This window comes from Carassius carassius, chromosome 24 (assembly GCF_963082965.1).
Source record: "Carassius carassius chromosome 24, fCarCar2.1, whole genome shotgun sequence".
NCBI classification, from domain to species: domain Eukaryota; kingdom Metazoa; phylum Chordata; class Actinopteri; order Cypriniformes; family Cyprinidae; genus Carassius; species Carassius carassius.
The window spans coordinates 8415265-8440029 of NC_081778.1; the positions used below are offsets into that span (position 1 = coordinate 8415265).

Here is a 24765-nt window from a genome sequence, read left to right on the forward strand (position 1 = left end):
CTAACAGAGTGTGTTAAAAATGTAAAAGATTGGATGACAAATAATTTTCTCCAATTAAATTCAGATAAGACAGAGATATTAATTATTGGACCAAAAAACACCACACAGAATCTTGTAGATTACAATCTGCAACTAGACGGATGTACTGTTACTTCCTCTACAGTCAGAAATCTGGGTGTTATATTAGACAGCAATTTGTCTTTTGAAAATCATATTTCCAATGTTACAAAAACTGCATTCTTCCATCTTAGAAACATTGCCAAGCTACGAAACATGTTATCTGTTTCTGATGCAGAAAAGCTAGTTCATGCATTCATGACCTCTAGACTGGACTATTGTAATGCACTTCTAGGTGGTTGTCCTGCTTCGTCAATAAACAAGCTACAGGTAGTCCAAAATGCAGCAGCTAGAGTCCTTACCAGGTCAAGAAAATATGATCATATTACCCCAATTTTACAGTCTCTGCACTGGCTACCTATTAAGTTCCGTATCTGTTACAAATTATCATTACTTACCTATAAGGCCCTAAATGGTTTAGCTCCTGCGTACCTAACTAGCCTTCTACCACGCTACAACCCATCACGCACCCTAAGGTCACAAAACGCTGGACTTTTGGTAGTTCCTAGGATAGCAAAGTCCACTAAAGGAGGTAGAGCTTTTTCACATTTGGCTCCCAAACTCTGGAATAGCCTTCCTGATAATGTTCGGGGTTCAGACACACTCTCTCTGTTTAAATCTAGATTAAAAACGCATCTCTTTCGCCAAGCATTCGAATAATGTATCTCTTAAATTGTGAGTGTAGTTGCATCTGCATTTTTATTCTTTAGCTTGGGTTAAACTAATTTTACTTTGTTGGATCAGCAGCTATGCTAATGATGTCTCTATCTTGTTTCTATGTTTTGCCACGGGATTTACATCCCGTGGTAACTAGGATTTACACAAGCTCCAGTCTGGATCCAGAACACCTGAGAAGAGATGATGCTGACCCTCAGAGGACCCCAGATGATCCTAACCTTGAATCAACAAACAGAACTAACAATTATTGCTACATGTGTGACTGCATCATATAATTACTATTAATTAATAATATTGATAGTTCATCATCTAGCTGACTACGTCTTGTATTATTATTATTATTTTTAATTTTCTGTAAAGTTGCTTTGTAACGATTTGTATTGTAAAAAGCGCTATACAAATAAACTTGAATTGAATTGAATTGAATTGAATTTCTGTACCTAAAAACTAATGCAAGACCTACATAAAAAAACCCTGAAAGTCAGTTTATTTTATTTGTATCTTTACTCTATTGTTTTTATTTGTGCTGTTGCTTTTAGTTAGAATATTCTTAATAATATGATAATATATATATATTTTTTGAAAGGATAGTTTTTCCATAAACATAGCACATACAACGGTACCGAAACCGTGACTCTAAAACCGTGAAACAAACCGAACTTTGAAAAAGTTGAACTGTTCCACCCTAATGTTTACTTAATCATTTGGCAGACAAACGCTTTCATTCAAAGCGACTTACAATAGATTAAAATCTATTTAAAAAAAAAAAATAATAATAATAATAATAATATATATTACAAATGTATATAATGATAGATGTTTTAAATGTCTAACTAGCACACTGTTTTACATATGGGGATACAGTATTTTTTTTGTGCCAAAATTGGAAAATGTATTTGGGCCAGTTGAATGCATAAATATTTTACACAATATGCTTCATTACATTATATTATAAGTATATTATTTTTGAAAAATCCTTTGTAATGTAACAACAGGACTGTAAGGTTCCTGATATCTGTCAAAAAAACTAAACAAAAAAACATTAACATTCTAACAAAACCATGAATTTTACATCCTGAAGGAATCTTATCATTTCTGTAGGATGTTACACAATCAAACAAGACATCAGTGGACATACCTGCAGGAATCATATAAGAAATCCTGCAGGAGCGTTATAGTGTCAAAAGGACTGAGATGGCCAATCAAAATCAAAGCAGGCAGACTTTACCATTCACAGAAGCAGACAATGTTGCCAGATTGGACAGGTTCTCGTCCAATTGTGTGGTTTTGAATTTTGATTGTGCGGATAAAAACTGGCTTGGGCCTTTGAACAAGATTTGAGCTGGTTAAGGGTCAGTTTGGCGGTTTTCACACATTTAAGTTGTATAGTTAACAAACAAACTCAAGTGTGCATGTATTGCATCCAATCAGTAAGCAAGTCGTTACTGAACAGGCACACACACACACACACTGCAAAGGTGCTGATGCTGACTTTGCAGCCACACTTTTACCCAATCACGAGGGATCAGATTCAGCAAACCGACATGATGATTTATGAGTGAGGGGGTTTCAGCGCAATAACGTATTTGATTTTGAGTGACTATATATATTCAAGTAATCACAATGCCTAAATATAATTAAAAAGTGGGAGAGTGACTCTATCACTGCAATTCCAAAATCAGAGCACATTTAATTAATCAAAATTGAAACTAAATATCTTGGTCTATAAGATCCTGTCTTTTATCTTTTAAATGGTCTGGATTGGTAAATCTTTGAAAAGTTCTATGCAAAGTTCTGTATTATGTTGTACACTAAATACTTCCTCTAGTTCTGTCTAAAATTATAGAGCAACACGAAGACAAGCCTTCTGCATGTTTTTTTTTTTTTTTATATACTCTCAGAGATTCTGTTACCAATTTCCATGCATTGTATGGATGAGAGACTGCAATGACTGGAGCTAAAAATCATAATTTGTGTTCTACTGAAGAAACAAAGTCACCTACATCTTGGATGCCCTGGGGGTAAGCAGATAAACACCTAATTTTCATTTATGGGTGAACTATCTCTTTAACAGGTGTAGCAGTTAAGGTTGTGAAAATAATACCCCTCATGCAAACCTGTTCTGTTGATGAAACAATCAAATGCTTTTTAGCACACATCCTCCATAACATGATTTGATAATAAAATAAATTTGGGTCAGTGGGGAGAAACTTTAACAGGTGTAGCAGTTAATTATACCCCCCATATAAACCTGTTCTGTTTAGCCTGCAATCAAATGCTTTTGAGCGCACATTCTCCATGACATGATGTAATGATAAAATAATTTTGGTGAGTCTGTGACCTTAAAATTTTATTTTATTTGTTTGATGTAATGACACATGCTACTTTAAAACGTGTTACATTGCAAACATTTATTTTCCCCATTATATAGCGTGTTATTTTCGTATATATGAATGCATATGCGATTAACTATATTATTCTTCATATAAAAGTTAAATGGGCAGAGTAAGATAGTGTTTACTTAAATCACGGAGTGAACTAAACAGCAAATATGACCTGGATCATCATGCAGCGATAGTCAATGTGAATTTAAAACAACTTTATTTATTTATTTTTTTGCCAACTGGCAGCTTTATTCTGAACCCTGTGGAAGTCTCGACAGTTTACGGGCGAATTAAATGTCTGCTCATTACTTTAAATGTCGACAACGCTTCCATGTGTAGGCTCCTTTGGTGCATGCTGAGGAACATCGAAAAATAAAAACGAAGAAAAGCCGAACGAAATGCTTTTAAAATCGCTGCGCTGCGTAGTAATGTGTGATGCGCGTGCACGCGAGAGGGGTAAGATTTCGGTACAATACCGGACAGCATTTGCGATCTTTTGCCCGACGTCTCGGCAACATTTTCCCAATTAGCAAACGCTCTCCGAGCTGCATCTTGGCAAAGTAACTTTGTTTATCTGGTCGACATCAGCTAGACGTATGTGCTATCTGGGATGTTGTTTGTGGTAAACAGCCGCAGATCAGTGACGTCTTGTGTGAAAGAAAAATTAGTGCTGCTTCTGCACCGCATACGGGAGACAGAGCCAAAGCGTGCGTCTCACGCCAAATGAGTGGGAGGTGGAAATTCTGAATATGTGTGTAAACCCCTCCCTTGAGCCGCCTCAACTACTTTCATTGCAAGGCGTTCCTTTAATTTGTGATTTTAACACACTCCAATAAGATCACTTGATGCCCTGCTGACAGCTCAACCAGCCCCGCCTTCAACCTACTTCAACACACAACTTTAGCTCATTGTTACGGAGCGTTTGATTTGTCTTCACCATGCTAATTCTGTATAAGTATTAAAGTTTGGCGATACGACGTCGATATTTGTCAGGAGATACAAGGATCTACACAATGCAAAATGGACAAAAAGGAAAACACAGACATCGCATTTAAAACTACTGGATGCACCTGGTTAAGTTCAGTCAGCGATCAATTTGGAGTTCCTTTGGATCAGGTAAGTAATCAAAAAGAAAAATAAATTCCACTTGTGATTTTCCTTGGGCTATGATTTAAACAATCACAAGAAAGCCGATATCTAAAAGTATTTGACAGACAAGTTGCAAGTACCCATTGTAAAATTTCTTAAAGTTTTATCCTATTGTACAACTCGTAGGCCTATTAAACTTCGCAAACAATGACTCACGCGGAGTTCAGGAGCAGAGCTGGTTTCACAGGAACTGGTTTCACAAGTTTCCACCCCCTTCCAATACTAACAACTTTTGGTGTTTTTCTTTCTTTGTCAGAATTGAATACTTGCTTGCCCGGGACATAATTAAAAATATTGTGAGACCATATATTTATTATTCCTCCTGTTGGATTTCAGATAGCCTATTAGTGCTGCAATATTTTGCTTTAAAGCTGCTTTGAAATAATTAACAGCGTAACAGTTAATTTGCAGCACTTTTATTACAACAACAGACTTTGACCAATGTGCCTTATAATAACAACTTGAGTAAAAACAGAAAAACGTGGGTATCAAATATGAGTGTTTAAGAGTCTCTTTATGCAAGTATTATTCTATGTGCTATTTTAAAAGAGACATACTATTGTATCTTTGTTTTACTTGGACATACATTGTCATATCTTGCAATTTGACTTTTTTTTTAATATCATTTCTATATAAAAAAATAAACGTAACATTTAATTTTGTTTAAGCTCTTGGAGATTATAGATTTCTTTGCAAACTGAAGTTAAAATCTATTATTAAACCAGGGTTTTCCAAGGATCCCCCTTAAACAAGTATAATCTATCCGAAGACCCACAGTACTTAGTGAATGCTTAATGTATTTAGGCTACTGTTTTTCATACAATTACCATAGAAACAATCTAGTTACATTTTACTGTAGTGATTTTACTTTTGCCAACCTACATGATCTTCAGAAATCATTCTAATATGATGATTTACTGCTCAGGAAACATTTCTGATTATTATCAATGTTTAAAACAGTTGTACTGCCCAATATTTGGTGGAAACCATTAAATTTGTCAGTATTTTTTAAATAGAGCTTGCAAAAAAGCAGTATTAAAGTCTTTACTGTAACTTATCAAATGAATCCATCTTTCTGTAAAAACATATTTTTCAAGAAAATAAATCTTTAAAATATTGAAAATGGAAACAATGACCAATTATAACCACATTAGAACAACCAAAAATGTAAATTATGTCATTAATTACTTACCCTCATGTTGCTCCAAACCCATAAGACCCTTTTGTGCAGAACACAAATTCAGATATTTTTTTTTTTTAACAGATGCCTTGTGTAGGAAAAAACAACAACAAAAACAGCAAAAAAAAAAAAAAAAAAATTCAGAAATTATGTATCCCCAATGGGGATGGCCAGCTCTCACGCCAATGCAACACTGATGCATCATGGTGCTCTCGTGAATGTGGTATTTTAATAAAAAATAATTTCTCAGATTTCATTAAGAAGTTCTGCATGTGTGTTTCAAAGATGAACACAAGTCTGGATTGGAAAAAAAGGAAAGTGAGTGATGAAAATCTTTGGTTAAACCAACACATTAGGTCAGGGATAGGCAACTCCGGTCCTGGAGGGCCACTATCCTGCAGAGTTTAGCTTCAGCCCTCATAAAAACTCACCTGCCTGTATCTATCTAGTAATCCCGAAAACACTGATTGCCTTGTTCAGGTGTGTTTAATTAGGGTTGGAGCTAAACTCTGCAGGACAGTGGCCCTCCAGGACCGAAGTTGCTTATCACTGCATTAGGTAAATCTGCTCCCACAGGGGCACCAGTAAATTTCTGACTGATCTCTTATCTTCTGGTTCTTCTGCTCCATTCTCCATCCCAATTCTGGATTAATGAGCCACGGCAGATGTTTCCACTTTGAATGCTTTAGCCTCGCTGTTTTTATACCAGCATCTAAAGTGAGAAAGAAAACAATAACTAAAATGTAAATGTAAAAAAAAAAAAAAAAAAATAATAATGGCTGTCCAAAATGTACAAATTAAAGTGAACTCATTCTTCATGAGGGATTATTAACTAATCATTATGTCAGGGATTTTGAACTCTGGCGCTTAAGGTGAAATTTAGGTCTCTGCAGAGCAAAAGTGGGCGTTTATGACTTTGTGGGTGTTTTCACATTGCTGACATTTTCTAAATCATCAAAATTATCCCCCTTGCCTAACCTAACCCCACCCCTAAACCTACCATCACTATGATGTCAGCCAATCAGCTATCATGGTCTAAAAACACCCTTATCTGGTAACTCCCATTACTTTCCTGCAGAGACCTATACTTGGGGCTCAAGGTCCACTGCCATGCAGAGGTTACGTCTCAATCAGCTTCACAGTTCGATAAGTTGTGAATTAATATATTGTGTACATGAATTCTGGCACTGGTAAGCATTGTGGCTCACTGTACACTGGTGACTATTTCGGTCCTCATTGTACAACATCACTACTGACATTAATGCACAACAGTAAAACTGATATCTTTTTTAATTCTATTTACAGCACATTATGATAAATACTTTTTTACATGCATGTGCAAGATTTAAGTCATAAATAAATTGTAAATGTTTACTAAATTAGACATTAACTGTCTAGTGATAGGTTTATGCTGAAATATAGTATTGGTTTGTGTTTTAAAATCTATTACGTGTCTCTTTTTTTTAATAGCAAATTATCTCTTAAGTTGTGAGCTTCAGAACTTCCTATAAGGGAACACACCGAGTTTACGTCCACATCTGATCACACTAACCTGTTTGTGACTATAGTTTATAGACCTTGATTAATGTGTTCAGGTGCACTGCACTAGGTTGGAGCAAAGCTCTGCATGGAAGTGGACCTTGAGAAACAATGTTGAGGTCTCCTGCAATATATTCTGAACATGACACTTTAAAGAGGCTGGATGACTTCTATGATGATGACTTACAACACTGGTGTCCAGTCCTGGGCTGGAGGACCACCGTTCTGCAGAGTTTCTGGTAATCCTTGATCAGCTGCTCAGGTCTGCTTAATTAGGGTTGGAGCTAAACTCTGAAAAAAGAGAAGGCAACCAATATCATGATGTTAAAAAGTTAAATGACGTTAAAAAATTTGATTCATAAATGTGCACAACATCTGAAAATGCACAAAGATGAGAAGAAAGTTATGCGTTTCAACTCACTGAAAAATAAGAAGCAATATTACACATAGATGCATCGAAATTTTTGCATTTTTGAATTTACTGGTAAAGTCGTTCCGGTAATTTTACGGCAATTTACTGGTATGACTGTGTGAAAGAGGCTATTGTATAAAGGTAAATCAGTAGCAAAACTCGAGAGGTTGAAGATCTGATTGTGAGAACTTGTCATATTAATATTTGTATTTGTAAGTTAAAATTTACACTCACAGCTCTGATGTGAAAAGCTGAATCTTTCAATTTGCACACACAGACAATGATCAAAACACTCGTGTTTTGAATTGGAAGTTGTAGATAAATAGTCACAAATGTGTAGAATGACATTCACACAAAGAAAATGACATACACACATTTTTACGACATATTTACTTTTGCACTTTTGCACAACGTCAAGTCGGCACTTACAACCTCTCAGATCTGGAATTACAAGTTCAAATCCTAGCACGCTGACTTTTGCGACTCTTTTTGCGTATTCTGTTGCAAAACTCACTTGTGCACTTGTATATGCAGATGTGAGAGAGCAGAGCTGGGGGTGGGGCTTTGGTGCGAATGAAGACATTTTATTGGTCGATGCCCGACCAATGAACAACGCCAATTGTTTTCACTGAATATCCTTAGCTTTGACAGGATTTTAAGACACTGCATTCATTTTGCCATTCATGTATTATCTAGTAGACAAATAATGCAACATATTTTATATGTATATCCCACTGCATATTGCAGAGTAAACTCACATGCTTTGATCTCACCGCCACGCGGTCACGTGGTTAATGGAGCTATCAATAGTACTAAACTACACATTTCGTCAATATGCTTGAAATGTACTAATTGGGATAGACAGCAGTTTCATTATATTTGCAGCGATTTCCAGTAATTTGTAACATTTAAAGTGCATTGATTATGCATGGATAACTACGTTGACTAATGACTATGCCTTTCAATAGCATTTTATACTGGAAAATGGAACAGCATTATGTTCTCATACTCCTCTTTGGCAGTTAAATGTGACTAAACAATTAAGTGTAACTTTTAACCAATAAAATGACTGTACTACATGTTAACTCAGTCCTGTTTAGTTAATTTGAAGAGATCATGGTACTAGTGATGGGATTTATGGCTCTTTGAGGTGATCCGGATCTTCGCGATCCGTTCCTTTCAAAGAGCCATTCAAAAGAACGGCTCTTTTAAATATTTAGTCAGTTTTAAGAAGCCAGCTTGGAGGCATCTCAGTTTATCCTGGAAATAATCACTGGGAAGAATGATGAGGTGAGATTTGTAGTCAAATAATTAAAACTCAGATATCACACACCAATATCTGAGTTTGAATTATTCTGAAATATTGATTATTACCTCATTTGTCATGTGTGGACTATATTCCATAGGGTTGCACAAATCCCTCTGCTTAGACAGTGACATCACTATTTTGGATTTACCTTTAGTACAAAGTGTGTGTGTGTAAAGCTACGTTGACTTATGTTATTCATACAATACCTACTCGCGAATAAACATCAAAAACAAAGCCAGCTGCAATGAATTTCTGTGCAAAACAGCTTTTACTACAAACACTTCCACACAAGAACATTGTTATCACACAAGAACATTTTGATAGAAAACAAAAAATATTTAAAGTAGATAAAATTCGAATAAATAAAATGGAAATGTCTACATACTACTACTACTACTGTAAACTTTGCAAATAGGACATCAGCCACTTCAAGTCAATGAACAATAACAAAGTGGGCTGCAATGAATGTCTGTGCAAAACAGCTTTTTTTCAACGCTCCTACCCAATGACAGAGGCATGCAGGGAGTAGTTTTTTTCCAGTTTTTTCCACTGGAGTAGTCACGTGAAGGATGCGTGCACAACTAATAACTAATATCATCACGCTATAAAGGGTTGGCCTGCGCTGGGTGCGCCCCTCCCCCTATAACTGTTCTGTCTCGCGGAGGAGCTCATTTGTGTGCATCTGTGTGAAACACGCATAGGATAAAAGAACGACAGAAAGAACGGCTCCCCTCCAGCCGCGAATCGGCTCCCATCGTTCATGTTTATGAGCCGTTCAAAAGAATCGGTTCGTTCGCGAACGTCACAACTCTACATGGTACTAATTAATATGCGCAATAACTATGATCCATGAATGACCATTTGAAATATAACATTTTCTAATATGGTTATTATTTATACTACAATAACTGCAGTATTTAGGTTTAAATTCCTGTGCAAAGAGGCACGCTTTAAATTAGAGGCATTTGGTGGCCAGAAAGATAATATTCATATGCAATTCCATTGCTTAAACACTAGATGGCCTTGTTGATGTTTAATAAATACATGTATTTAGCTCTACTAATTGCTCAAAACAGTATTTCTGGTCATAAGTGCTTATTTTTTAGGTTTTGCTGTTTAATGTACATTTAGACATTATTAAACACTCGATTTTTATTTAAAAAATAATAATAATAATGTTGCATTTAAAAAGGTTCATTACTGACAAGCAAATTGGTAATTTAACCCAATGAAGAAGTTAAAATTATTTTTACAAAACATAAAAATAATAAAAACCGCATTATATTGCAACTCTGGTAGAGTGATATGCAGTGTGATATACATATAAAATATGTTTCATTATTTGTCTACTAGATAATACCTGAATGGCAAAATGAATGCAGTGAATATCCTTAGCTTTGCAGGATTTTAAGACAGTGAAAACAATTGGCGTTGTTCATTGGTCGGGCATCGACCAATAAAATGTCTTCATTTGCACCAAAGCCCCGCCCCCAGCTCTGCTCTCTCACATCTGCATATACAAGTGCACAAGTGAGTTTTGCAACAGAATACCGCAAAAAGAGTAGCAAAAGTCAGAGCGCTAGGATTTGAACTTGTACTTCCAGATCTGAGAGGTTGTAAGTGCCGACTTGACGTTGTGCAGCGAAACTGAAGTAAAGTGCAAAAGTAAATATGTCGTAAAAATGTGTGTATGTCATTTTCTTTGTGTGAATGTCATTCTACACATTTGTGACTATTAATCTACAACTTCCAATTCAAAACACGAGTGTTTTGATCATTGTCTGTGTGTGCAAATTGAAAGATTCAGCTTTTCACATCAGAGCTGTGAGTGTAAATTTTAACTTACAAATACAAATATTAATATGACAAGTTCTCACATTCAGATCTTCAACCTCTCGAGTTTAGCTACTGATTTACCTCCATATTATTGTCCCCAAACATATGATTAGACTATCAGTCGAATATCAGCAAGATTTGAAAATTCAGATTCGACTATGAAAAACCTTAGTCAGGGACACCCCTAGTAATTTTAAATATTACTATTTTATTGTATTTTAATCAAATATCAAAATTCAGCATTGGTGAGCGTAAAATATATATTTTAAATGCATGATCAATCTGACCCTTAAACGTTTGAATGGTAGTGTTTGTTTGAGGTATTACTTACTAGACATGTTTTTCATAATGTCTAAAAATGTTCTTCGACAGGATACACTCTCCAACTCTAGAGCGCACACATCAGCATGGAAGAATCTAGAACATAAACTATATAAACATTCTGTCAAAGACAACTAGTCTTTATTATACAATGCCAGGTTTATTATAAATAAACTGTAGCAGAGGTGAAATGCAGAAAATAAAAATAATTTACAGATTATACAAAAAAATAGAAAGAATAATAACAACAGAATTTAAAGTTTTAGGTTTACTAACTGAGTAATGCTCTTACAGTGTGCCACCCATTGCCGCCGACCCTATCTACACCGTACGAGATATACTGGACTCCTGACGTCGTGGTGGGTGACTGGAGTATCTGGTAGACTGGGAGAACTATGGACCAGAGGAGAGATGTTGGGTACCACGTCAAGATATCCTCGACCCCAACCTGCTCACAGACTTTCATAACCAGAATCCTGAAAAGCCTGCTCCACGACCCAGAGGTAGACCCCCACGACATCGGAGAGTTAGGTCCGCTGGCGCGGACCCTGGAGTGGGGGGTAGTGTCAGGGATCTGGCAAACCCGGGCCCCACCAATCAGCAACGTTCTCAATCACCTGACTATTAACCAGCCACACCTGCCACGCATCACGGAACCAATCAAGAGCACTATATATATACACTCACCCGTGACGTGCTCTGAGGTACATGAGGTAAACCTATTCCGCTTTAAATCTCTCATGTGATTGGTTCAGATAAGAGGTGATCCCACCTGGGTAGTATGATTTATATGGTGTCATTTCAAATTACCCAGATATTGATGCTTTTAATCAGAGTACCGGCAAAATGTTAGAAGTGGCACAAAAAAGGGCAGGTACTCTAAAGACTAAAACATAGAAATGCAGGAACTGCATACCGGTGCGTATCGGCTCCCCTTCCAGAACTGGCATCATGGATGTAGATTCCTGGTGCGTATCGGCTCCCCTTCCAGCACTGGCATCATGGATGTAGATTCCTGGTGACATGCTCATGTTTGAAGATGCACATGTGTTGCAAATTAACAGAATAACCTATTGTGCAATTTAAACTGAGCAAAACATTAGGGGTTGCATCCAATGTGAACTATTACCCATATCTTACGCTTCGAAGCACCCTCCACTCCCGTCATGTTGAGTGACACCGTTTTGGCGGGGATTCATGCTGTGTGAAGAGCGCTCACTCTGCAGTTGAACTTAGTTAAACTAAGAACATATCTGTAAGCATTTCATTCGCAGAATGGACACCCTTGTATGAGGAAATCTTTTTCTCTGGGAAAAAATGTAAGATGATTTTATATTTATTGTATTTGTATTTGTATTCAACTTTAAATACGAATAAACACTTTTTATACATTCAATTGTGTGTGAGTTTGTTTGTCTGTGTGTACTTGTTTAGCCTACACTGAGGGGACCAAGTGTGCTCTCAATGAGAGTAAAACATGAACATTTCGACTTTGCATGGGTCATTCAATTGAGCCCCATTAGAAAGTTACTTAAACAATAACACCATTTATTTGTTTGTTTATTTTGTAAGATGCAAGAATGTTTGGTAACACTTTAGAATAGGTAACACTTTTTCATTATTAACTACGACTTTTCCCTCAATAAATTACTAATCTGTTTGTGAGGTAGTTGATAAGTTTAGATATTGGGTAGGTTTAGGGGTAGAGAATAAGGTCATGTAGAATAAGGCATTAATATGTGCTTAATTAGTACTAATAAATGGCTAATATTCTAGTAATATGCATTCTAATAAGCAACTAGTTAAGAGACCCTGAAGGGCTTTGTTTAGGGTTAGAGGAGAGAAATATAGAGATTGTACCATTTAAGAACATTTTATAGACATTCCCTATAAATGTGTGTGTGTGTGTGTGCATATTATTATTATTATTTTTACACATGTTCTTATATGCCCTTATGATCTGTTAAATTTGTTAATTATTTTACTTTTACTTGCCCTGGATGTGAGATTTCAAAACGTACCTAAAAAGGACAATAATTTATTTTATTTATAAGTTTATTTGTATAGGGACAGTACAAAAGAAACATCCCAGTCAAAACTGGAAAATATGTATTGCACATAGAGAGTATAGCATAAGCTAATTTGAGTATAGCATAAGCTAATAGTCCCTAGAAAGGCTTTTCTAAAAACAGTAAAATAAAAACAAAGAATAAAACTACTACTCTTAGAATAAAACTACCACAATATGTCCCTTACAGACATTCAAATACCTCCCTGAATTCTACATATAAAAAAACTTTACATTACACTTATACATACAAAAATTCTTACATTTAAATATGCGTGCAATTCTGGTTTATTTGAATGAACCTAAAAAGGTCATTAGTGACCTGTCGCTGTTCGAAATTGATATTCATATTGCAACCCGGAGGTCGTGGGTCAACGACAGAATTCCAAATATGCTAAAACCATATGTCATATTGACAGCTGGAAATCATTAAAAGGTCATGGGTCAACACAATGTGGGTAGTCCAGGTCAAGAGGTTGATGCCCTCAGGGCAAGATGTCAAAGGTCATCATCAAAAATGTTGACAGGTGCCGCTAGTTATAGACTACTTTCAAGTTTTGCGTAGAAATAATTGTACTCCCAATTTTCCTAAACAAGGTGCATAGTGTTTGATTACATACTAATCATTTTGACCTGTTTCTCACTTTAGGTGAATTTCATTGCCTGTCAGATTTTGGGACTAGCAGTTGCATTTTGGTTTCGTCTCGGTCTCAATCCGCAGCATAACACCCCTGAGGTTCGACATGCTGTTGCTACCATTATTGGAGCTTCATTCATTATGTTTTGCTTCGGCTGGTAAGGAAAATATTTTCTGTTCAAAACTGTTCAAAACTGTATCATTTTATTATATTACCATATTTTATGACATTAAACTATGTAAAATAAATACATACATACAGGTGCTTCTCAATAAATTACTGAAATAAATGAACTTTACCCTTGACATTCTAATTTACTGAGAAGCACGTGTGTGTGTGTGTATATATCTATATATATATTTATATATGTGTGTGTGTGTGTGTGTGTGCTCTTGTTTTTGTGACATATAAAGACTCAACTCTGTATAATGACATGGGTATGACATGGGTATTACAAGGAGAGGGTGACTTATGAGGACATAACCCATGTCCCCATTTTTCAAAACGCTTATAAATCATACAGAATGAGTCTTTTTGAGAAAGTTAAAATACACAAAGTTTCCTGTGAGGGTTAGGTGTAGGGTTGGTGTAGGGCCATAGAATATACAATTCGTACAGTATAAAAACCATTACACCTATGGGATGTCCCCACTTTCCACAAAAACAAACATTAAATACTAATACAGTAGGACATATATGCTTTTATCAGTGTTGTATGATAAACGGGACTCAATACAACAGTGCGACTACATTTAAAAGCTTTTACCATTCTAAAAACTCAGATTTGTTGCCATTATTGGAACTGAAATGCTTCGACTACCCCGAAACACACGTGATCATTGTCATGTGCCAATCTGGTCAATCGTGAAGCAGCTGTGTTGTCACCAGCGCTCCTGCAGCCGCTCTGGAGAAACTGCGGCGGCTGAGTCAGCCACCTGCTCTCTAAACGCTCTCGCGGTACTTTGATGGCACACGTGACAGTCATGTGGCGTTGGCTCCATCTCAAGTCGGACAAAATTTCTAACCAACACGCACTGCTTCAAGTCAGATAGCGATCGGTTTGCGCAATGCTGCGTGAAGTCGAACGCACCTAATGGCAAAGACATGGCTACTTATACAGACAATGAGTGTCACATGACAAGAACAAACCAATGGGAGACAAGACACATGACTAAAGCAACCAGTGAGCAAACAGAACTGATAATCACATGACAAGACAATAAACCAATCAGAACATGACACAATGAACAAGAGGAACCAATAGCATTGGGACAAGAGGGCAAGGGAAGCATGACAAAAACTTGACAAAACCCAAACATGAAACAAAACCCACATAACAGTAATATACATTACTAAGAATTCATTTGGACAACTTCAAAGGCAATTTTCTTAGTATTTTGATTTCTTTGCACCCTTAGATACCAGATTTTCTAATAGTTGTATCTAATTTATTCAGCTTTCAGATGAGGTATAAATCTCAATTTCGAAAAATGTACACTTAAGACTAGTTTTGTGGTCCAGGGTGTATATATATATATATATATATATATACAACCCGAATTCCGGAAAAGTTGGGACGTTTTTTAAATTTTAATAAAATGAAAACTAAAAGACTTTCAAATCACATGAGCCAATATTTTATTCACAATAGAACATAGATAACATAGCAAACATAGCTGGGAGAACATCTAGTGATTAATTAAGTTAATTGATATCAGGTCTGTAACATGATTAGCTATAAAAGCTTTGTCTTAGAGAAGCAGAGTCTCTCAGAAGTAAAGATGGGCAGAGGCTCTCCAATCTGTGAAAAACTTTAAAAACAATGTTCCTCAACGTCAAATTGCAAAGGCTTTGCAAATCTCATCATCTACAGTGCATAACATCATCAAAAGATTCAGAGAAACTGGAGAAATCTCTGTGCGTAAGGGACAAGGCCGGAGACCTTTATTGGATGCCCGTAGTCTTCGGGCTCTCAGACGACACTGCATCACTCATCGGCATGATTGTGTCAATGACATTACTAAATGGGCCCAGGAATACTTTCAGAAACCACTGTCGGTAAACACAATCCGCTGTGCCATCAGAAGATGCCAACTAAAGCTCTATCATGCAAAAAGGAAGCCATATGTGAACATGGTCCAGTGTGCCGTAGTGTCCTGTGGGCCAAGGCTCATTTAAAATGGACTATTTCAAAGTGGAATAGTGTTTTATGGTCAGACGAGTCCAAATTTGACATTCTTGTTGGAAATCACGGACGCCGTGTCCTCCGGGCTAAAGAGGAGGGAGACCTTCCAGCATGTTATCAGCGTTCAGTTCAAAAGCCAGCATCTCTGATGGTATGGGGGTGCATAAGTGCATACGGTATGGGCAGCTTGCATGTTTTGGAAGGCTCTGTGAATGCTGAAAGGTATATAAAGGTTTTAGAGCAACATATGCTTCCCTCCAAACAACGTCTATTTCAGGGAAGGCCTTGTTTATTTCAGCAGGACAATGCAAAACCACATACTGCAGCTATAACAACAGCATGGCTTCATCGTAGAAGAGTCCGGGTGCTAACCTGACCTGCCTGCAGTCCAGATCTTTCACCTATAGAGAACATTTGGCGCATCTTTAAACGAAAAATACGTCAAAGACGACCACGAACTCTTCAGCAGCTGGAAATCTATATAAGGCAAGAATGGGACCAAATTCCAACAGCAAAACTCCAGCAACTCATAGCCTCAATGCCCATATGTCTTCAAACTGTTTTGAAAAGAAAAGGAGATGCTACACCATGGTAAACATGCCCTGTCCCAACTATTTTGAGACCTGTAGCAGAAATCAAAATTGAAATGAGCTCATTTTGTGCATAAAATTGTAAACTTTCTCAGTTTAAACATTTGCTATGTTATCTATGTTCTATTGTGAATAAAATATTGGCTCATGTGATTTGAAAGTCTTTTAGTTTTCATTTTATTAAAATGTAAAAAACGTCCCAACTTTTCCGGAATTCGGGTTGTATATATATATGTATATTAGTGGTGGGCCATTATCGGTGTTAACGTGCTGCGTTAATGTGAGAGTCTTATCTTATATCGGGCGGAAAATATCGCCGATAATCTGTTCTCAAAATTGGGTTGGGAGCTGGGTCTATACTAGGCGAGTTATGATGACTTTCTCCCTGATATTTTAGCGCAGATGTATACCTAGCCGAATCTGTAGGGGGCGAGAACAAGTCTTTAAACCTGTGTGTATGCCCAGGGGGGCAGGGTTTCATATTTTTTTTGAAGCACCCCTGGGCGCCGCCATTGGCTAGCGGAACCCCACCTGCTGTTAACATTCCATTGACTTCCATTCATTTTGGCGTCACTTTGACAGCGAATAACTTTACAACTGAGGCGTTTTAAGACTCCATTTGTCCATTAATTATTTCTAAAGAAACACAAAAATGTATAAAAGGCTCCATTACCTTCTATCTTACGTTATGGTCCCGTAGAAGCAGTTTTTGTAAAAAATAGGCTAACGATTAGGTCATAACCAGTGACTCTCTGTCGCACAGTAGAGAAATTACCGTATGGACAGGAGAAGCTCGCAGGCAATCTTTTACTGTCTATGAGGCTATCGGGGGGGGCGTGGAGGCATAAAGTCAAGGGAGATAATTAATCAGAATACTTACCAAAACTTGCTCCTGTTCACGCTCGCCTTCTCTGCAAGATTCGGTGGGTGATTCAGATTTCTCTTGGCACAGCGATTAGAAGACGTACAGGTTGCTCACGTGACAACTACGTCATCAAGCACAGTTTGAGTCTGTGCAGTACGGCCGACCCGCAGGAAGTGCATGCTTCTAATTGACTTCATTTTTCTCAGTTGAATCCAATGGGGTCGCTGTGTCCATTTCTTTTACTGTCTATGTGTATGCCGTGAAATGCTAACATGGATGCATCTAAGATGCCGCTGGGTTTGCTTCAGGGACATTTTTTTTTTTTTTTTAAAGATGCTTCCCAATGGAAACCTCGACAAGACGCACGCCTGTTTCACACATAATCCGTCTGCAGTGCGTATGCAGTCCGTGTGCGTTTCGTATGTGGTGCAGAAGCAGCACGGACTCATATACTCATTGTGCTTTCACACAGGACGCATTTGTAGTCCACTACACCGTCCGCTACGGGGTACGTACAGAATCAGAATCAGAAAGAGCTTTATTGCCAAGTATGCTTGCGCATACAAGGAATTTGTTTTAGTGACATAAGCTACAGTACACAGAGACAACAACACAGAGACAAAAAAAAAAAAAAAAATAGGCAAATAAATAAGTGTATAAACAATTGTGCTATAAATGATAATAGAATAGGACTGAGTAAGATACAGGGATGTACTAGGATGGAGGGGTAACAAATAAATATAAGGATATTGCACATTATTCTATTGCATAAGCGGGGAACATTTAACTGTTCATGAGGTAGATTGCCTGGGGGAAGAAACTGTTCTTGTGCCTGACTGTTCTGGTATTTGCGGCTCTGAGGCCAGATGGCAAAAGTTAAAAGATGGGGTAACTTGGATGTGAGGGATTCAGAGTGATTTTCTGAGCCCTTTTCCTCACTCTGGATGTATACAGTTCTTGAAGGGTGGGCAGGGGAGCACCAATAATCCTTTCAGCAGTCCGAACAGTTCTCTGTAGTCTTCTGATGTCTGATTTTGTTGCTGAACCAAACCAGACAGTTATTGAAGTACACGTGCACTGCTGCAGACGCAACGCTCCTGGAACACACTGACGGACCGTTAGGGTTAAAAATACGCAATGCATACGCACTGCAGGCGGATTATGTGTGAAACAGGCGTTAGGTTGTTTGCACCTTGTGCAATGTGGAATTCGTTTACAGCTTTCTCAAGCAGTTTGTTATACATTTTGGAAACAGGTGATGAGCCCCTGGTCTTAATGCACAACCTGTCTTGAGAAACCCGTTCTCAAAGACTTAACGTTACTTTTAGTCATTATTTTATTTGGGTAGCACACATATTCTGAATGCCTTCGGCAGAATTCAAATGAGCCATTTTACAAGATTACAGTGAGATAAATGTAGATTAAAAAAATTAATCTATGCCCACCACTAATATATATATATATATATATATATATATATATATATATATATATATAAACTTAACCCTAACCTAATTTAGGATAAAAAGTGCAATTTAACAACAAGTGCACTAAACAACATTGAATGAGACTCCTTTTATTTATTCACTTGATTTTGAGAAGGTAGTCTTTGTGAAGGACTGTGATGAAATCAGTAGGATTATTATTATAGAAGTATACATTAAGTGCAGCCAGCTTAGTTAGCCAGGACTATATAAGAAATGAATGTTTGAGTGCTTAGAACATACTGTATAGCCCGAGGAGCATAGTTATGAATTCGGTATTCGGTAATGCGATATATTGCGGTGATTAATATGCACGTTATTGTTATCGTGGGCAATTCTAAATACAGTGAATAAATATACATTACAAATTATTCAGAATTTGGAATGCATTTTAAGAATAGTATTCCCATCAGCTGCTTAAAATGCAAAACATCGCTGTATGCTGCTTGGAAGAGCACATGCACTCTGATGTAAACAAGCACGCATGAGAAGTACATGGAGGAACAAGTGAGAGACGCGCTGAATGAAAGCACATTCACTCTCTGACAGCAGATGGCGCTAAAATGCAGCCCTTACCCTGTAAACACAGTAAATAAAGCAGCTTTTACTTTCTAAACCATATTTAAATAATCTTAAATAACCATTCAGATTTGTGTTTTCCCTATGGTGTTTATTTCAGAGCCAACTACTGAAATATTTCGACTTAATAGGCTATTTATCTTCAAAAATTCTTTTTTTTTTTTAATCTGGACTACAAATGCCTTAGATATTGTTTTAAAGTGTTTTGATCTTTAATTGTTCATTCACACTTTACATTATGGCTTCATTAGTTAACATAAACTGCCAATGAAAAAAATATTCTGAACATTCATTAATCTTAGATATTCCAATATTTAATAACACATTGTTAAAATTGAAAGTTGCAACTTTATTTAATGAGCTAACATGAACTAAGACTTGTATTTTTTAACAAAGATTAATAACTTCTATACTAAATGTAGCTATTGCTCATTGTTTAGCAGTGCATTTATTGAATGAGCACTATGCGATGTCCGAACTGATTACACTATATTTTATGTATTGCACTGTATTTTATGTAAAATCATTTTTCTATTTTTAAACTGTCTTAAATTTATTTTAAGTCAATTTTTAAATCATTTTCATTTTCAAGTTCTTAAATTGCTGTCTTATTTTTGTGACTTTTCTTCATGACATTTTTTTTTTTTACTTTCTTTTTGAATTACCATTGTGTACGAAATGTGCTATATAAATAAACTTGCCTTGCCTTGCATTGAATGTTAATGCATTAACTAAGTTTAACTAATGAGGTCTTATTGTAAAGTGATACCTATTGGTTTTTATAGTTCTTTTGCACTTTAATGTGTAAAACATTTAACGTTTATATATGTTTCTGTATTGCTTTTATTGTTTTAAATATTTATTTTTGTTATAAGATAAAAAAGTTATTTAACCTGTTATACTGTATTATGACCACTTTTTAAAACAAAATTTCAATACAGTGAAAAAAACGTATACCATGATAAAAGCATTATCAATTAACCACAACAGGAAAATTTGATACCGGCATATCCCTAATGCACACACATGTAGACAAACACAGAATCAAACAGATATACACAGAAATGTGTTGTCACTGCTGGTCTGTGACTTTATCAGTAACAGTTTAGAAACTGAAAAGCTACAAGACATTTCCAAGTAATAAGGTGGCAAGCAGTTACTTACAGTTTCACACTTTAGTAAAGTTGCCGGGAAGTCGTGGCCTAATGGTTAGAGAGTCGGACTCCCAATCGAAAAGTTGTGAGTTCGAGTCCCGGGCCGGCAAGAATTGTGGGTGGGGGGAGTGCATGTACAGTTCTCTCTCCACCTTCAATACCACGACTTAGGTGCCCTTGAGCAAGGCATCGAACCCCCAACTGCTCCCCGGGCGCCGCAGCATAAATGGCTGCCCACTGCTCCGGGTGTGTGCTCACAGTGTGTGTGTGTGTGTTCACTGCTCTGTGTGTGTGCACTTCGGATGGGTTAAATGCAGAGCACAAATTCTGAGTATGGGTCACCATACTTGGCTGAATGTCACTTCACTTTCACTTTCAAGTCTTAACCCTCCAAGCGCCAAAGTCGCAAAATTGCGACAAGACGTCATCCTTAATAAAATAGACTGTAACACCTTATATGGTGTAATATCTCATTTGTATTCCCTTCCACTAGATGGCAGACATGTAGTACTTTGATTTTAGACCAAAATTATGCATTGTTTCTGTTCAAAGTGTTTGAAGAAATAGCAGAGCTATTGAGCTCTCATGTCATTGATGCGGAAGCAATTAATTTCATAGCGTGAGTGTAAATGGTGAGATTTATGAGAGAAAATCGCCAGATGGCTAATACAAAATTGTACCGCGAGGATGTGTTGCAAATGTTGTTCGCCGATTCTGACTCTGAAGGGGAATATTTTCCTTTTGGAAATGACGATCGGCCGTCTAATGATCGCGCGTCTCGCGGTACATCTTTGCAGCGCAATGGTGCCGCCGTGTAAGGCGAGAGTGTTCACGAAGCACAAACAAGCGATCATTTCAACCCTTTGCTCAACGGGGATGCAGAGGTGAACGTGGTCATAGTGTCCATAGGAGAGCTGTTGCTGATCGCGCACGCTCTAATGCGCGGCCAGCAGAGAGTACAGGTGCAGTCAGTGTGGAGAAGGTGCACTTTGCGCTGTGCCATGCAATGAATGAGAGGAACCATACTCTCAAGAACTACGAACTGTGTCACATAGATACCTGATTGGGCAGATAGCTGGTCAACTGATCAAAAAATAGGCACATGTATTTTACTATGGCACAGTAATATAGTAATAATGTACTACTTTTCTCGTTTTTTTTTTCTGATCATTTGGAATGAGAATAAAAAGACAAAAAAACAACAACATCAATCAAATACAAAAAAAACCCTTGCAAATAAGTTCAAACATCCATTCAATATCTATTATTTCCTGAATATTACTGATGAACTGATCAAAAAGTAGGCTACTGTTCACATGTGTTTTACTACTATATAGTGTAGTAATATAGTAATAATTTAGTACTTTCTCCTGTTTTATTGTTGGCTTCCTCTTTTCTGATAATTTGGAATGAGGATAAAAAAACAGACACACACAAAAACATGCAAATATGTTCAAACATCAATTCAATATCTAATATTTCCTGAATATTATGAAATTTGAGATAGCCGCCCCTGGTGATGTCATAATATGGCAATTATATTAGTATATTTACACCCCACATAAACTTTCGACCATGCCAAACATTTTTCTAATTGACAGTAGATCTCTATCTTTAAACCCCTTCAAGCCACAAGCTTTTAAAATCTTGATGTCAAAATACAATATTTTTTCCAAAAAACCCTGGCGCCTTAAGGGTTAATATGTTCCGTGCTCAAGCACATGCATTATGTTTGCCACAAAGCACAGGCAGAAGTAGCCTAATAATTGTGAAAAAGGAGACCTTTGAATTATTTATTAATAAACAAATGTTTTCTTGTCAGCTGCAAGATGAAATTCACAGTGCTGACTCTCTCCACATAGACCCGCCTCTAAAGAAAAAATGCAACCTTCACAGATAACATAATGCTTTCGTTTTGAATCGATTGGTTTAAACGTAAACATTTCAAGCTTTCTGTAGATATATTTCTCATGTATGTGAGACACCACAATTTTAAGTAAATTCTTTATCAGGAAAAACTTCAAGTGATCGCGAGGGCGCCTCCCTATCATGCATGCATATTTATAATTTTCGCACAAACACTTGAATATGCATATTAATTCACATTTTGCCTATGCATTACAACGTAAATTATTTTTTACATGCAATTATCCAAAATAAAACCAAACAAGATTTGTAATGAAGATAAAACAAATAAGCATCATGCGCGCAGGACAAATCTTGCACTGTGACATTTTACACACCTGTATTTAAATGCGGCTGCAATAAAAAATTTTTTTACTTAAATTATATAAAAGCAAGTAAAGAAGGCTGCCTTTAAGTTGTGAATTAATGAAGCTCTTTTTTACATCTTGTGCATTTTGTTTGAACATGAGTTTAATCGTGAGGACGTCCATCCATTCTTTAGAGTTTCAACAATTTAGCTAAATCGTGCAGGTTTAATTTATTCATTTCTTGTTTTAGGCTAATTAGGCCTAAATAATGGGAACAAAATTATACAGTGCCTCACGTTTTACTAAACATGCAACAATTTCTTAATCAGTGTACAGACAAATGTCTTTTTCCCAAGAAGTTATCTGTCAAAATAAAGGACAGGTAATGAATAACAAAAATGCATGTTGTTTTATTAAAGGAATTTAAAATATAAATTAAAATAAAGGCCTAATATATGAGAATATTGACATTTTGCATATTAATCCATGTAGCCTAGCTCACTAAAATAGGTTAACACTTTTAATGCTCAGATGCAAAGTAAACCACAATTTCTTTTGAATAATATAACACATAATTAATTTAATATAAATAATACTCCACCTATTAAATGTCAAATCTAAAATATGATGTAGCTTATAGAAAATATAAGCAAAGGCTCAGACACAGGTTTGACATTTATCCTGCTTGAATTCATTCTAAGAAATACACATAACTTCGTAAGTACCAAACTTTCATCTGTGAATATTAAATATTCAATTCAATTCAAATCAAGGTTATTTGTATAGTGCTTTTTACTATACAAATCGTTACAAAGCAACTTTGTACGCGGAACAGCTGCGGGATCTCGGTCTGCTACGGAGGCCTTCACCATCACCGACCCCCACTAATGCATCTCGCCCACAGTGGAGGCGCCACAAGCGGTGTGAGAGGAAGTAGAAGAGGGGTAAGCGCGGAGGTATCCGGGCTAGGCTAACGGCTAACCCACACAAGCCATCTATCCCCACCATCGGACTGGCTAACCTACGCTCGTTGCACAATAAACTGGACTACATTCAATTACTTTGTTCAACTCAGAGGACTGTAAGAGACTGTTGTGTTTTTGTGTTCACGGAAACATGGCTCAGCAACAGCGTTCCAGACGGCGCTATTCAGCTCGTCCACCTGACGTGCTATCGAGCGGACAGAGCTCACGTCGCGGGAGGAAAAACCTGCGGCGGGGGGCTTTGTGTTTACATCAATGACGCGTGGTGCCGCGATACTGTTGTGATCAGCAAACACTGCTCACCCCTGGTGGAGTTTATAATTATTAAGTGCCGGCCGCTCTATCTGCCGAGGAAATATACTGCTATACTGCTCATTTCAGTGTACATTCCCCCGATCAACATCATCTGCAACAGGAACGACGCACTAAATGAACTATACCAGCACATCAGTAAGCAGCAGACAGCACACCCTGATGCTTTTCTCATCATAGCTGGGGAGTTCAACCATGCTGACTTAAAGAATGTGTTTCCAAAAATACACCAACACATTAATTTTGTTTACACCACACAGAGAGGAGCTTACAAAGCCCTCCCCCTCCCCCACCTCGGAGCCTCAGACCACATCACTGTCATGGTGCAATGCAATGCCTGCATACAGACCGCTCATTAAAGTCGCCAAACCAGTTCACAAACATATTAAAGTGTGGCCAGAAGGATCATCAGAGGTTCTTCAAGACTGCTTCAACACAACTGACTGGGACATGTTTAAGCAGGCTGCCACATGCAATAGCACCACTGACCTCCAGGAGTACTCTGAGACTGTCACTGCCTACATCAACAAGTGTATTGATGATGTAACGGTCACAAAAACCATCACTGTCTGGGCCAATCAGAAGCCATGGATGACAGGGGAGGTCTACAGATTCCTGAAGACATGGAACGCTGCCTTCAGAGCTGGAGATGAGGTGGGCCTGAGAACAGCCAGGGCCAACCTGTCCCATGGCATCAGAGAGGCTAAGAGACAGCACTCCAGGAGGATAGCTCATTAATTCAGCGACAGCAGAAACACTAGGAACCTGT

At 37.2% G+C, this 24765-nt stretch overlaps 1 protein-coding gene and 2 long non-coding RNA genes across 3 annotated transcripts in view; 2 read left to right on the forward strand and 1 right to left on the reverse strand.

Annotated features, from left to right (window-relative positions):
• The first annotated feature begins 4071 nt into the window (after positions 1 to 4071).
• The window catches only part of mboat1 (membrane bound O-acyltransferase domain containing 1), a 196165-nt gene continuing 175471 nt past the window's right edge, over positions 4072 to 24765 (forward strand). The window contains exons 1-2 of the mRNA XM_059507399.1: positions 4072 to 4295; positions 13643 to 13788. Coding sequence (XP_059363382.1) covers positions 4200 to 4295; positions 13643 to 13788 — 242 coding nt within the window. The 5' untranslated portion in view covers positions 4072 to 4199. The remainder of the gene's footprint in view (positions 4296 to 13642; positions 13789 to 24765) is intronic.
• LOC132102767 (uncharacterized) lies at positions 6082 to 10952 on the reverse strand. Its single transcript, XR_009423286.1, has 3 exons — positions 10936 to 10952; positions 7235 to 7338; positions 6082 to 6220 (listed from the first exon to the last, which is right to left on the reverse strand). It is a non-coding gene; the product is annotated as an uncharacterized LOC132102767 (long non-coding RNA).
• Positions 21071 to 21639, forward strand: LOC132102770 (uncharacterized). Its single transcript, XR_009423288.1, has 2 exons — positions 21071 to 21313; positions 21373 to 21639. It is a non-coding gene; the product is annotated as an uncharacterized LOC132102770 (long non-coding RNA).